Source organism: Bombus pyrosoma, linkage group LG10, assembly GCF_014825855.1.
Source record: "Bombus pyrosoma isolate SC7728 linkage group LG10, ASM1482585v1, whole genome shotgun sequence".
Classification (NCBI taxonomy): domain Eukaryota; kingdom Metazoa; phylum Arthropoda; class Insecta; order Hymenoptera; family Apidae; genus Bombus; species Bombus pyrosoma.
The window spans coordinates 16,961,368-16,975,992 of NC_057779.1; the positions used below are offsets into that span (position 1 = coordinate 16,961,368).

Here is a 14,625-nt window from a genome sequence, read left to right on the forward strand (position 1 = left end):
AATTAAATCTGTCCCTATTATTGTCATAATTATCTGATGATAAATTCTTACTTTCACATCTATCAACTCTTGGCCGAATATTATTTGTTATTTTGATACACATACAGCATAACCTCGATTATATATTGCGTACATACATCATTCAAACGTTCTATCATCAGAATGTTGTATAATTCTCTACAGTGTATCGTACATACGTGTATAGAAATATAGTATATGTTTCCCCCAATCAAAATTGTCGACGACGAGAACTGTCGAAATAAAATCGCGTCACATCATTTCTGTGCGGTATTTACATTCGAAACGTTCCAAACAATGACGAAACGAAAACCGCCGGCAGTGTTGTCAATTGAAAAAAAGTACGACATCATTAGGATGAAAGAAACAGGTGCGAATCGAAAAATGATACTAGAAAAGTACGATATTTCAGTAACCTGCCTGGGCAATATATATACAGGGTGCGAAGAGATTAAAAGACTATTCCATATTAAGACATTGGATATTAACCGTTCCAGAAAACATATAAAACGGCTACTTGTATCGGATCTAGAAAGAATTGTTTACCACTTGTACTTACGATGTAGGCAAAACAAAATACAAATGACAGGAACAGAGATACAGAAAAAAGCTCTGGAAATTAATGAAAAATTAAAGGGAAGACCCGATTTTAAAGCCAGTTTCCTTTGGTTGGAAAACTTTAAATTTCGTCACCACATGACTGATGATGATGTCAAGAAAGATCTTCCAATTCAAAGTATAGATGGAATGGATGCCTTCAAAGATCGTTTTAATAAACTTCTGAAAGACGAGGGTTTCACATTGGAGAACGTTTACAATGTCGTTTACACAGCAATAGTGTGGAAAGGAGTACCAGAAACAACTTCGATTTTTAGCCGTACGAAAAAGACAGGAAACCAACAAATATTGGAAGATCATGTTACTGTGCTTTTTTGTGCAAATGCTACCGGATGTCACAAGTTGCCGGTACTAATAATCGGCAGCTTTGGGGATACTCAAGGTTTATACAATTTGAATACAAATGTCCTTTCAACTATCTACAGAGCAAACGCCAATGCTTGGATGAGCAGTAATATTTTCAGTGAGTGGTTTAGGAAATATTTCTTAGAATCAGTTATAAAAAGACAACAGAAGAGGGGGTACAGGGAGAAAACGTTGTTGTTACTAGATAATACTATGTTGCTTCACGATCTCAGCGATCTAAATAGAAAAGATGAATTCGTTAAAGTTATAAGTATTCCATCTAACATATCACCACTCAGACAACCAATGAATTGTGGAATAATTGGAAGTTTCAAGCGAAAGTACCGAAAAGAATTGGTGAAAACATTAGCTTCATTACCTCTCCACAATACGGAGGAAGGTGTGATAGACATGCATGAAAAATTAGACATGTGGGATTGCTACAACATTGTAGATGATGCTTGGTCTTATATCGATGATGTAATATTGAGAAATGCGTGGGACACCCTTTTGAAGCGTGACGTCCTGTGGAGTGCGCAATATTCAATAAAAATGAAATATGACGCAGTTAAAACAGTTGAATTTCTACATAGCTTACCTGGATGCGAACGGTGCGATGAAGAAAGTGTGTTAAACTGGTTTGAAAGTGACGACATTTCTGAGATAGTTATGAAGATACATACCAACGAAGTTATTCGAGATTTTGAAAACAAAACTAGGGGTCGAGTGAACACAAATTTCGACGATGAAGTTGGGCCTTCTTGTTCAAAAGTTCAAAAAATTAGTTAACATGGTTTGAGGCACAAAATGAATGTAACTCGGAAGAATTGCTTATATTAAAACGAGTATATTAAAAAATATATTAAGAAATATAATATGATTTAGCTATAAAAAAAATTGTGGAACGCGTATGATTTGATATAGCGTTTAATTGTTTGCATGTACTATTTGGTTTGAAATATATGGCACACAGTACAGAAAAGCTGTTGCTCTGTTATTCAAATACATTTGTCATTATTAGTTCCGATAATCAAGGTTTTACTATATATGGAAGACAAGGATAGGCGCGAAATGGTATCCTTGTATTTACGTCCTCTTTGACTATTATACTTTCAATTTGACAAATTAGAGTTAAAGTAACTGTTAAATTAAATGTTTATAGGGAATATCGAGATGGACCGATTAATGTATTGAACAAATATATTGTCCTACAATAAAATAAAAGAGATGATGATGACCTTAAAATCATATTTGAAAAATGTCTTCCAGAAAAAACATTATCTGCCACTTCATGTACCCCTCCAAATAGCATAACATTGCCCTGAGTAGTTCTTTTGATAAAATTAATAACCAAGATACTTAGGTGTTCCAATTTATTTGTTCCATTCTGTATATCAGCGGATATTTATCAGTGCGAGTACATGCCAAAGCCGATAAATACGCGACTAATCTGTACAAAACTTGAAACTAAATTTATATTTATAAAATTATATGATATGGAAACAAATACATATACACAAAGAGGCTTCCTTTTTCCTTTCTTGTTTCTCGTATTTTTTATAATTTGTCTCATTAAACGAAAAAGAAACTGTAATTAATTATCTGAGTATAATTATTGAGAATGGCGACCCCGCCGATGTAAATGACATTGAGATATGTTAATGAAAGTAAAAGTCGAAAGGAAATAATAATTATTACTAGTGGAGGATTTTATTATATTTATTTAAATTGGATTAAACAGGAAACGATGGTTATTTAACGTGAATAAAATACAGGCATGTCGTATAACTAAGACAACTAAATAGTTAATTTACAACTCTCGTCACCACAGTTCCAACGCTCCCTTTCACGCGGCTCACACTCTCTGACAACACTGACAACACCCTCTCTGACTTCTCAATTCACACTGTCTGACTTCTCAACTCACACTGATTGTTAATTCGTTTTTTTCCTTTAGCATCTCTTTGTCTTTTCTCGTAGCCCCACCACACACGTGTTCCGCAACCGTTTGTAGCCAGGGTCACGTAGGCCTTTTTTCCGCGTAACTATTCGAATGAAGGACCGACGATACAATAATGGGCCTGTCGGCACTTAGGCTTTCTCACGACATTATTTATGATCCACCCGATATCTCATAGGCTATTCGTCTACGATACTACACTAGTATTTTCGAAGATTTACGAATTGCTGAATGTACGCTATTAAATGAGCAGTAGCGTTGAGCTACATCATTAAACGCAAATGTTGATACAGGTACTAGTTAGCATACGTCTCTAAAATATTTATATCTCCCTAAAAGAAGGTAATAGTTTTCTGATATAACGGGCTAATATTTCCTTATAAGGAATAGCGGACTACATCGATCAATATATCGAAAAATATAATCTTATTTTCAGAAATGTATATAATTTTCCTCTGACCTTAATGCCTACATCTATCTATATTCTGCAAACATCATACTATATCACCCTAGATCTCCCATATATTTTTCTAAACACAATTTTCTTCTTCAGTGTATCGGACCGAAATTATTCCGTCCAAGTTACCCGTATGAACTAGTTACCCGTATCTACTGTGTAGCAGCTTTTTAAATAACGAATCCGTACCTCGGCGATGAGCCATACCGGACCCGGCCAACCCTACGGCCATAGGGTTCGGTATCACACCCAACCAGCGCACTCGGTACCAAGACCTTGCTAACTGTACCAGTTAGGCGTGCAGGGGCTGTTACTCGTCTCAGATCGTGCGGAGCTTCTTTTCTAGCCCTTCTGTTTCTCCATGGCGATTCCGGAGCATTTGGGGCGCTCACCCGCCGACGGCCGGGAAGCCGAGACAACCCCTTATTGGCCATCTGGCCAGCACTTGGCCTTCAACCACTACTCCCACGAGTCCAACCTAAATTGGTCGAGCTAAGGGATCGCCACTCTCCCCGGGCTTAATTCGAACCCGTAGTTCCAACTTACGTCATTGGTGGGACTATCGGTGTGGATGGACGGCCACGTCACTGTCAGTCGGAGTTCTTGCTTACCGTTACTCGACAGTTCCAGATGTGACTCACGTAAGCGAGGGCCAAACCCGGCCTCGGTTAACGCCGATGATCCGGTTCCGGGACATACGCCGATGGTCTTCCCCTCCCCCCCCCCGGCTTCGGGTTCGTGGATTTACCAGACCCCATTGACTCACGCAAGCGGGCGTGCAGTAGAGTTAAAAACTCCCTGCACTTCTGGGCATCTTCCCTGCGGCAAGTTACCCGTATCAGTTAATAATATTTACAATTATGTACAATAAAGATCAAAAAGGTAACAATTTTATTCATATTTTGAAATTTATAAAAGCATTAATGGCTAAATATTAGTTGGTAAATCAGTATTTAAGAACCAGGTCCATCTTTGAGAAATTTAGTTATACTTACTAAAATCCCTTTATCAGCTTCTTATATAAGAATATTACATGTTAAAGATTAAATATTTAACACGAACAGCATCATGCTCAATGCTATCATATATGAGCCAGTCATGTTAGAAATTGTAAAGGAAAGATTACTTGTTACACTTAAAACGTGTTTAAAGAAACAACTTGACAACAAATGAGTACCGACTTTTTCCAACCATTGATTAACGACTAACTTCTGTCTGCAACTAACCACTTTGGAGGTCTGCCCGAGCAGCCGAACTAAACGGACGTGTGAAACAGTGTTTCAGCGAAAGTGCGACAAGTGGGGAAAAAAAAGGACTAACGACAGCGCCCATCGTCAGACGATCAAAAATACAAAATGCAACAGCAAATACCACCAATAAAAATAAAAAACAAAGGAGAAACATACTTCATAAACAAAACTACGGATTTAATAAACCTAAATCAAACGAAGATCAGGATTGCTCAGCTACAAATGAAATAGAAATGGCAACTATACAAAAGAATGACGAGAAGAATAATATCAACAACGAGCTATCACACCAGGATGAAAGCTGGAAGGTGGTAACTTCCAATAAAAAACGAAAAATATCAAGGAACGCAAACTTTAGGAGGGCTGTAGAAACAGAAAAACAACAATGGCTACAAGAAATCACTCTCCGAAACTCCTTCAGCGCACTGCCGGAAGAGAAAGAAACAGACTCAGCAGAAAAACCAATAACCCATATCGCCAAACCACCACCAATCTACATAGACGTTCAAATAATAGTAATAATAATAAAACAACACGGCAGGAAAAGAAAACTATAGTATAAAACAATTAAAACAGGACCAAGTAAAAGTATAAACCAACACCCCAGAAACTTTTAGAAAAGTGACAAAAGCACTAAAAGAAGAAAACGCCGGGTATTACACTCATCAGCTCAAAACTGACAAAAGTTACAAAGCAGTAATCAGAGGATTACACCCAAAGACAAATACACGCAATATATGCGAGGAATTAGCTAAAATCGAATACCAGGTAAGAACAATAAGCAACATAACCAGATACGATACTAAACTACCATTACCGCTATTTCTAATAGAACTTGAACCTAAAAATAATAACAAAGAAATTTTTGAAATTAAAAAAGTTCAAAACACAATAATAACAGTGGAGCCACCTAGACATAAAAAAAGACATACCGAAATACTTACGGTGTCAGCAATTTGGACACACAAAAAATTACTGCAGCAGAAACCCAGCGTGTGTCAAATGCGCAGAAAGGCACCTAACAATGAACTGCCCATACATGGAAAAAGTAAATGATGTAAAATGCTACAATTGCAATGGAAACCACCCAGCTAGCTACAAAGGCTGCATAGTCAAAAAACAACTGCAACGTAAACTGTTTCAGCCGCTTAGAAACAGGACATACAATAACAATCACACACAAGAGGACAGCACAGAAACTGTGACAACACCGAATGTACAACACGTAACGAACATTAACCACAATAACACCAACACCTTTGGTAGGCGAAGCTACGCGCGAGTAACCAACCAATCAGCACCCATAGTCAACCAAAATTAGAACAATAGCAACAACGGCGCTACAGAAATCAAGGAACTGCTCAATCAATCCATCAAAAATCCCGAAATGCTAACAAAAATGATAAGCGAGCAAAATGCAGCTCTCAGACAGCAAACACGACAGATCACAGTTATGCTACAACTACTTACAAACATGCTGAGCAAAAAAAAAACGGACACGCTAAAAATAGCAGCCTGGAACTCAAACGGCCTACAACAAAGTGCCCTAGAAACTAAAACATTCCTGTATAACAACAATATCGACATACTACTTGTTTCAGAAACACACTTCACTACAAAATAAACCGCGAAAGCCTGCTACAAACAGTCAGAAAACAATTCCCGAAGCAAATATACCAATTAATAAAATCCCACTTAAGCAGCAGAACCTTCGTAATAAAAATCAAGGACACATACTCTGAAGTTAAAGACATCAAGGCAGGGGTTCCGCAAGGAAGCATCCTAGGAACGATACTATACACACTATACACGGCCAACATACCAACAACTACCAATAGCGAAATACTGACATTCGCGGACGACACAGCTGTACTAGTCAGGCACACTAACCCAGAAACAGCAGTCACATTACTACAAGAACACATCACAAAAATAGAAAAGTGGCTGCAAGTTAAACAAATAAAAGCAAACCCCAACAAATGCAACCATATTACATTCACATTGCGAAAACAGATGCCACAGGTTATATCCTTGTGAGATCTGCTTGGTGTTTCCTTTTCAGTCTTCTTTCTATGCTTGTGTTGATCGTTTCCGCAGCCAGCCGGTTTGGGTTGTTATTCTTTTTCTGTACCTTTCCGCGCATCTGGTAATCTCCCCCTTGACCGTTGGTATTCCCAGGTCCTTCCGAATATCATCGTTTCTAACGTACCATGGGGCGTTTACTATTGTTCTCAGAATTTTTGATTGTAATGTCTCTATTTTGTTTATATGGCTCTTTGCTGCTGTCTCCCATTGTGGTATTCGGTATGTCCAGATTGGTTTTATAATTGTTTTATATATTTTTAGTTTATTTTCTATGCTTAGTTTGGATTTTCGACTTGTTAGCCAATGCATTTGTCTCCTTGTCGTCTGTATTTTGTCTATTATTGATTTAATATGCTGTTTCCATGTGAGTTGTGTATCTATGTGGAGTCCTAGGTATTTGACTTGTCTTGTTTGTGTTATGTCCGTGCTGTTCAGTAGGATATTTGGTGGCGTCAGTTTGCGCAATGTGAATGTAATATGGTTGCATTTGTTGGGGTTTTGCTTTTATTTGTTGTGATGTGTTCTTGTAATAATGTGACTGCTGTTTCTGGGTTAGTGTGCCTGACTAGTACAGCTGTGTCGTCCGCGAATGTCAGTATTTTGCTATTGGTAGTTGTTGGTATGTTGGCCGTGTATAGTGTGTATAGTATTGCCCCTGTCTTGATGTCTTTAACTTCAGAGTATGTGTCTTTGATTTTTATTACGAAGGTTCTGCTGCTTAAGTGGGATTTTATTAATTGCTATATTTGCTCCGGGAATTGTGTTCTGACTGTTTGTAGCAGGCTTTCGTGGTTTATTTTGTCAAACGCTTTCTCGATGTCCATAAAGAGGGCTATACAGTATTGTTTGTTTTCTAATGTTAGTATTATTTCGTTGATGAGCCATTTAGCGTTTCAAAATATAATCTATTGTACAAGGAGTTTTCCCGTTGATCGCGGATTCGTTTGAACCCAAGCGAACCGTTGTTAATAGCGTTCGTTAAACTTATTATCTGTTAAACTTTGTAAAAGTCATATTTATAGGTGTAAATATAATTTCTGTTGTGCAAAACGATGGCTAATTCAAATGAAGGATTGTTACGCGCCCAAAATTCTCATGTCAACCCAACATATAGTTTTCAGTACTCCTGCCACCCACATGTGCATTACAGTTGTCGATGACCCAAGATGATCAAGTACATCTTTTTCGATCACTTATTGTCCTAATGGGCAGCGGGCATATTGCTAGGCCACTTGGCCTATTGGTGTTTCCCAATGCTTCCCGGCCCGTCAGCACTTTCACTGTACTTAGGGATTTTCCTAATGGTTTTTTCACGATACTACATTCAGCCATTCTGATACAAACATCTCACATGTGACCTCACATGTGTTTATTGTCATTAGTTTCACTTGTACTATTATCTTCATCGATGTCTCACAACTGCATATGGTCAGGCGCCGTGGGGGTCCATCGCGGATCTGCGTACTCGTCTTCTCGCTGCACCGTGTAAGCGATCCTTCCTTAGAATTTTCACCACGCGGTACGGTCCAATGAACTTTGTATGGAACATTAAGCCAGAACTGGCCTGCGACCTCTTAATTGCTACCAAATCTGCCGTCTTGTATACTATCGTCTTCTTGCTTTCCTTGTTAAACGCCTTACGCAGCCATGTAATCGGATTGATAGCTCGCCTTCGCACGTGTAAGTTGCTTCATTATCGCTTTCCATTCGCTCCTTAGAACTCGAGGATAAGTTCTTGCCATTATTCATCAGGCCACCAATTATCTTACATTGAGGAGGGGTTTCTTGTTGCACGACATTTATGGAATGGAGAACAACAACCGTTTTTCCTTGATTAAACGTCGACAGCTCAGAGTCGCATCTAGTGCGTACAAGGATATCGTCTAACGTATCATCTAGATCTTCACTGAAATCGAAATTCGGTTATCTGCAATTTCACCGTTCCTGCACAAGTTTTTAAAGCGTTCCTCGCTTCAACGATCGACATAACACGCAATCTATGTTAGCGAACCTGAACGATTTCGTCACCAATTCGAAGCTGTTACGATTAGACTTTTTTTTGCACGTGGAGAAATCCTCATGAATACTCCGCTGCTGCTAATAACGGTAGCAGCAGAGTAGTGTCGGACTCCCACCGACTAAAACTCCACGTTGGTCATCCTACGCGCATGACAGGGGGTGCTCCAACAACCTCAGCTGAATTACTTTCTGCTGCATCCCCTTCCGCGTCCTCTCTTCAAGCCAGTACTATAAATTCCCTGGCTGTTGAATTTGGCGCTAGGGGAGGCCATTGCCTCTGGCGCCGTCCCTCCCTCTAGTCGCGGTTCGTTGTGGCGGCAATGAAACAGTTCTAGGCCGCCTGACTCCCATGCTCCCTCATCGCGTTATCCTACACGGGTGAGAATTTCTCTTTCTCTCCCTTTCTGCTCGCTCCTCTGCGAGAATAACTCGCTCGCAGAAGAGGCGGACAGCATCGCTGCTATGATAGCTGAAGGGGTCAGCCTCTCGACTATGACGTGCCGCAGGGTGTATCGGGGAAGCTCCCACGCCGGACAGGCCTCCAACGTATGCTGCGCCTTGTCCCTGTCCTCAACACAGTGGTGACAGATGTCCGTCATTTCCCGTCCGATTTTCCTCAGGTACTCCCCGAAGACGCCGTGTCCCGAGAGTATCTGAGTCAACCTGAAGGTGAGCGGGAGGCCGCGGCGGCTTCTCCATGTCCCCCAATTTGGGAGAACTGTCGCCGCGCTCCGGTGTTCGCCCGCTTCATTGGTCAGCTGGGATCGCCACTGCTCCCATGCGTCCTGCTCGGCGGGTCCTAGGTCGTCTGGGGCCACCTGCTCGGCCGAGTCCCCTCCCGCGTCCCACGGTCTCCTCTGCTCATACCTCCCCTTGAGCACCAGCGCCCGGAATTCCCACGGCGGAGACGCGGCCAGAACGGTCGCCGACCCGTACGACACTGTTCGGTATCCTCTAATGATTCTGATGGCAGTTACCCTGTGCAGCCTGCTGAAAAGCAGGGTGCTGCGGCGTCTCGCAATCAGATCGCCCGCCCATACCGGGGCCCCGTACAACATCCGGGACCGAACGACGCCGTCGTATAGTCGACGCACCGCGACTCCAGCCCCTTCGATGTTCGGCAGCAGGCCGCACAAGGCGTTGGCGGCCGCCGTCGCCCTCGGGATCAGGGAGTTGAAGTGCGACTCGAACGTCCACTGGCTGTCGATGTCGAGACGCAGGTATCGCATTCGCAATCCCACCCCGACGGTTTCTCCCTCCATGCTTATGCTCAGACCGGGCGGGGGAGCCTCTCGCCTGTTCTTGTCGTAGAACCAGATGGCCTCCGACTTCACAGGGAAGACTCTTAGGCCCAGTCCGCGCAACGCACGTATCGCGCAGGCCGTTGCGACTTCGCCGACGCACAACGTCTCGTGCCACCCGCGACCCCCGACCAGGACCAAGGTGTCGTCAGCGTAACACACCATGGCCGCGCCCGGAGGCAGCGGGCAGCGCAGTACCTCGAAGTACGTGATGATCCACAAGATCGGCCCCAATACCGAACCCTGTGGTACGACGGGCTCGACTGGCCGCCTTTCCTCCCCTTCACTGCTGGTGTAGCATACCCACCTGTCGTCGAGGTAGGCGCGGATCAGCCGAACGAGGTAGCTGGGAACCTCGAAGTGTTCCAGGGTCGCCACTATCCTGTCCCACGTTATGGAGTTGAACGCGTTGACGATGTCCAGAGATACCGCCAACGCCACACCGCCACGGGAAGTCGTGTCTTCTGTGCGTGCCCGCACGCGCCTCATCGCGTCGATCGTTGAGCGCCCCTTCCGGAAGCCGTACTGGCTTTCCTGCCAGCTCGGCACTTGCCCCGCCATGTGTCGTCCCAGTCGGGCGGCGACGACTCTCTCGAGGTTCTTACCGACCTCGTCCATCAGACGGTACGCCGACGGCGCATTCATCGGTCATCCCTCTTTACGGAGCAGGACCAGCTTTGCTGTCCGCCATGCCCGGGGGTAGACTCCCTCTTTCAGATATTTTGTGTAGAGGCGCCGAAGTGTGGGAACCACGATCCCCAATATTTCCCCCCAGATCCGACCCGGTATTCCGTCCGGGCACGGCGCCACATCGCAGGAGGCCATTCTTCTGGTCGCCTCACACAGATCTTCTTCCGTAACTTCCCAGTCGTCCGTTCACTCCCCCGTCCAGGTTGTGTACTGCAGCTGTTTTGCGGCACTGCCCTCTTGCGGCTGGAAGAGCGTCTCAACGATCTGCTACAGCAGCTCCGGTTTCATCTCCGCCGTTGCCAGGGGTCCCTTCGCGCGAAGTTTCCGCGTTTCCGTCTTGTATGGCCTTCCCCATGGGTCGGCCTCTACCGCTTCGACCAGTTCCGACCACGCATTGTTCTTCGCGGCCTTAATGACTTTCTGCAGCGAGCGCTGCAACGCGCGGTACGCTTGGTAGGGCCGTTGGACTTCTTCCTCGTCACGTCGTCGCCAGCAGCGGGCCCTCAGGTACCGTCTTCGAGGCCAGACGCATCTCGCTCTCAGCTCCGCGATGTCGGGGGTCCACCAATGCACGACTCTGCTCCGCCCGCTGCCCAACGTGGTTCGTGGCATGGACGCGTCGCAAATTGCCGTCATGACTTGACGGAGGTTCTTGGTCTCTTCCTCCACACTTGTTTCTGTCTGGGTCATCGGGGTCTCCCAGTTCCAGACAGCCACTGTCGCAGCCGCTCGAAGTAGATCTCCGTCCGTCTCCTTGATTTTCCACCTTGGTGGTGGGCGCGCACATCCTCTTCTCCGTAGGTCGCGGCCATTACCGGTGGTCACCGTTCCAGGTCCAGGTGTGTCTTTCACCTCCATGAATATGTAGAGGTGGTCCGAGAGTGTCTCGATCCCCTCCGCTACTCTCCAACCTGTAATTCGTCTGAATGTATCAGGGGAGGCCCATGTGATGTCAACGACGAAGCACCCCCTCCATGTCGCGCAGGTGCTGGTCGATCCCCTGTTCACCAGCAGGAGCCCAAGTCCCGCGGCCCAGTCTGGCAGCGCGCGGCCGCGCGCGTTGGTCCTGGGGTTTCCCCATTCCGCTGAGTGCGCGTTGAAGTCTCCTAGCACAAGTATCTGCCGGGGAAGGTGCCGTCTGACGCAGTCGCCAACCCCGTCCAGGAGCTCCTCGAACGCTGCCCATCCGCTGATACGTACACGCCCACCACCACCATACCTGCACACTCGACCGCGGCGTATCCGTACCTGCGCTCCAGCGGGACTCCGTGTGTGAGCGTCCCGGGGCGTTGATGTCCCGGTGACCGCTACCATTTCATCTGCATCTCCGGTCCAGTCCGGGGCATCCAGAACTCTGTATGGTTCGGCCACTACTGCTAGGGCGACCGCGCTCTCTCGTACCGTTTGGTAGAGCAGGTCTTGTGCTCGTCTCGACCGTCCCAGGTTGGTCTGGAGGATGCGCATTCTTAGTCACCTAATGTCATTGCCTCCCTGGCTTCCTCCGTGCCGGCCTCCTTGCTTGCGGGCTTAGGGTCGGTTCCCTGCGGTAGTGAGCCTTTTCCACTGCCACTTGCGGCCGTGGATCGGCGGGTGATTCCTCTTGTTTTTTTCTTCGAGGGGGGGGGGGCGCAGGCCGGTCCCCCATCCTATGTACCGATGGTGCTCCGAGCGCCTCGCAGATCAGGCATTTCGGGATCGCTGCTGTGCACGCTCTGGTTTGGTGTCCCGGGTCGCCGCACCTGTAACATAGATACCCCCTGTCCTCCTTCGAGGTGCACATCCTGCTTACGTGTCCGGTCTCTAGGTACCTGCAGGATTACAAATGTCTTCTCTCGATGGCTTCGACTTTCGCTATCGACCAGCCTATGGCGACCTTGCCAGCCTGTGCCAGCTTTCTCACTGCCCCGGCCGGGCCTCGTACCCATACGGATCCAAGGCCGTTTCGAGCGAAGCGGATCTCTCCCAGTCGGATGTCCTCCACCTTGCAGGCGCTTTCCTTCGCCAGGGTGTTTCTTATGTCTTCCTTGGTGGCCGAGATGTCTACCCAGCTCACTCTTGCTTCCGCAGCTCGGAAGGGTATCGCTACGCGGACCTTGCTTGAGTCCAGGATCTGGGTCAGCCGTGCTGCAAGCGCAGCGGTCTTCTCCCTTTTCTGGTACTCGGGGACCTCCAGGACGACGCCTCCTGTTAATGCTTTGCTCATTCCTACGGCGCTGATTCCGACCTCGCCCAGCGAGACGCTGACCTTGGCCGCAGCAAACACCTCCGCTTATAATTGGCTCGACCTGTCCTTCAGTGTGATAGTCACTGCTGAGGTTCGCGTTGTATGTAAGGGGGCAGCTTGTCCCCCCCCCCCCCATCGCGCGTTCTTCGATCCTGCCTCTAAGGCTTTCCTCGAGCTCTTTGCCCTTATCCTGGGAGTTATTTTCGCCGGTTGCTTCCCGGCTTCCTCCTTTTTCTTCTTTTTTCTTCCTGCGATCGTCTGCCATTCTGCGGCGGTCGCTTGTCCTTCTTTGCTCGTTGTAGCTGGTGCTTCCGGCTCCTCCAGGTCTCCTCTCGTGGTCTCTTCAGGGGCGGCCACCTTTCCCATTCTCTTCTCGATGGACTGGATGCGTTCCTCCATCCGTTGGACCAGCGAGGGGCCCAGTTCTTCTATCTTACGTTCGATCGCGTCGAGGCGCGCTGTCTCTCTGCTCTTCTCTATCGTGGAGCGCGAGGCCAACTCTTTTCGAAGCGTCTCGTTTTCCGCCTCCAATGCCGCTATGCGCCCTTCCATTATCGCAAAGGCGCCAGACGCAGGGTCCGCCCTTCTAGCCATCTCCGTTGCCCCGCGGACTATGGTTGTCGCCACTTCCCTCAGCGTCTTCACCTGCGTGCCCTTGAGGTTGCGGGCTGTCTCGGTCATCCTGGTCAGTTCGGAAGACTGATGGAACAGTTCCGCTCCTATGTCCGCCGTTGTAGCTGTTTCTATCTCTTTGGCACGTTCTGTGGGGAGCTCGGTGGGTCCGCCGGTCTTCCTTTTCTTCGCACGGGGAGCTTCGATAGCGGGGGTCTCCTCTTCCTTCGTCATTTTCTCGATCTGCAGGTTCCACGCATTTGGTGCGGAGCATATGAACCCTTCCTTGGGGAGAATCGCCTTCCTCATGCTTCTGGTGCTGACCTGCGTCGGCACGACAGTTAGCTCCGCTTCACCCTCTCTTCTCATCCTTTCCTCTTTGTCCTTCCTTACCTTCTTCTCCTCTTTTGCCATTGGGTGCGCAAGACGGTCACCTGCACCCGCGCTTGTCACTGCCACCGGTCGCTGTCACTTTCGAAGAGCCCGCGCGGAGCGCCTTCGGCACACGTGCCAATATGGCTGCGTCCGTGTGGTTCTCTGGGTAACTCGTGCAGCGGCGCTGTTGTCACGCGTTCCAATGTGACTTCCTCGCTATCATAACCTCACACGAGGTTATATTTCGCCTGTCGCGCCTTTCCCGACCGAATTTCTTCGGATTTTATACCCCCTATTGTCCCCATGCACTGTCTCTTCACTCTGCTTGCCTTCCTTGTTCGGATTCTCCAGTTTCCTGGAGATTTCGACCACGTTCACGGCTCCGTCCTTTCTCACACTTGTCACAAACTCCTCAGCTCCTGCAATCTGTTCTTGCTCGCTAACCTCTATGCCAGACAGCCAGCTACGATTCTCTTAGTTCCAACCTACCATCTTTTCTATTATATTGTCAAAAATATAAATTCACATAAATATCTGCAATCTATTTATGATTTATGAATTACACGCCGTGATACAGAATAAGAAGAAACTACAAAGAGATTTTTGCTCAAAAGAGTGCTTTCTACAGTCATTTTCAAATTTTTTGATGCCGCCAAATTAGTTGACTCAAC

The 14,625-nt window shown here is 46.5% G+C and overlaps 2 protein-coding genes across 2 annotated transcripts; one reads left to right on the forward strand and one right to left on the reverse strand.

Annotated features, from left to right (window-relative positions):
* Positions 1-315: 315 nt before the first annotated feature.
* LOC122571323 (jerky protein homolog-like) lies at positions 316-1,770 on the forward strand. Its single transcript, XM_043734925.1, has one exon. The coding sequence runs from the start codon at positions 316-318 to the stop codon at positions 1,768-1,770; it is 1,455 nt and encodes a 484-aa protein (XP_043590860.1).
* A 9,240-nt stretch (positions 1,771-11,010) lies between these two features.
* Positions 11,011-12,207, reverse strand: LOC122571768. Its single transcript, XM_043735895.1, has one exon. It carries the CDS (start codon positions 12,205-12,207, stop codon positions 11,011-11,013), a length of 1,197 nt encoding a protein of 398 aa, XP_043591830.1.
* Between the last annotated feature and the right edge of the window lie 2,418 nt (positions 12,208-14,625).

Coding starts and splice junctions, on each gene's coding strand:
- LOC122571323 (XM_043734925.1), top strand. CDS start 316: ATGACGAAACGAAAACCGCCGGCAGTGTTGTCAATTGAAAAAAAGTAC.
- LOC122571768 (XM_043735895.1), bottom strand. CDS start 12,207: ATGCGCATCCTCCAGACCAACCTGGGACGGTCGAGACGAGCACAAGAC.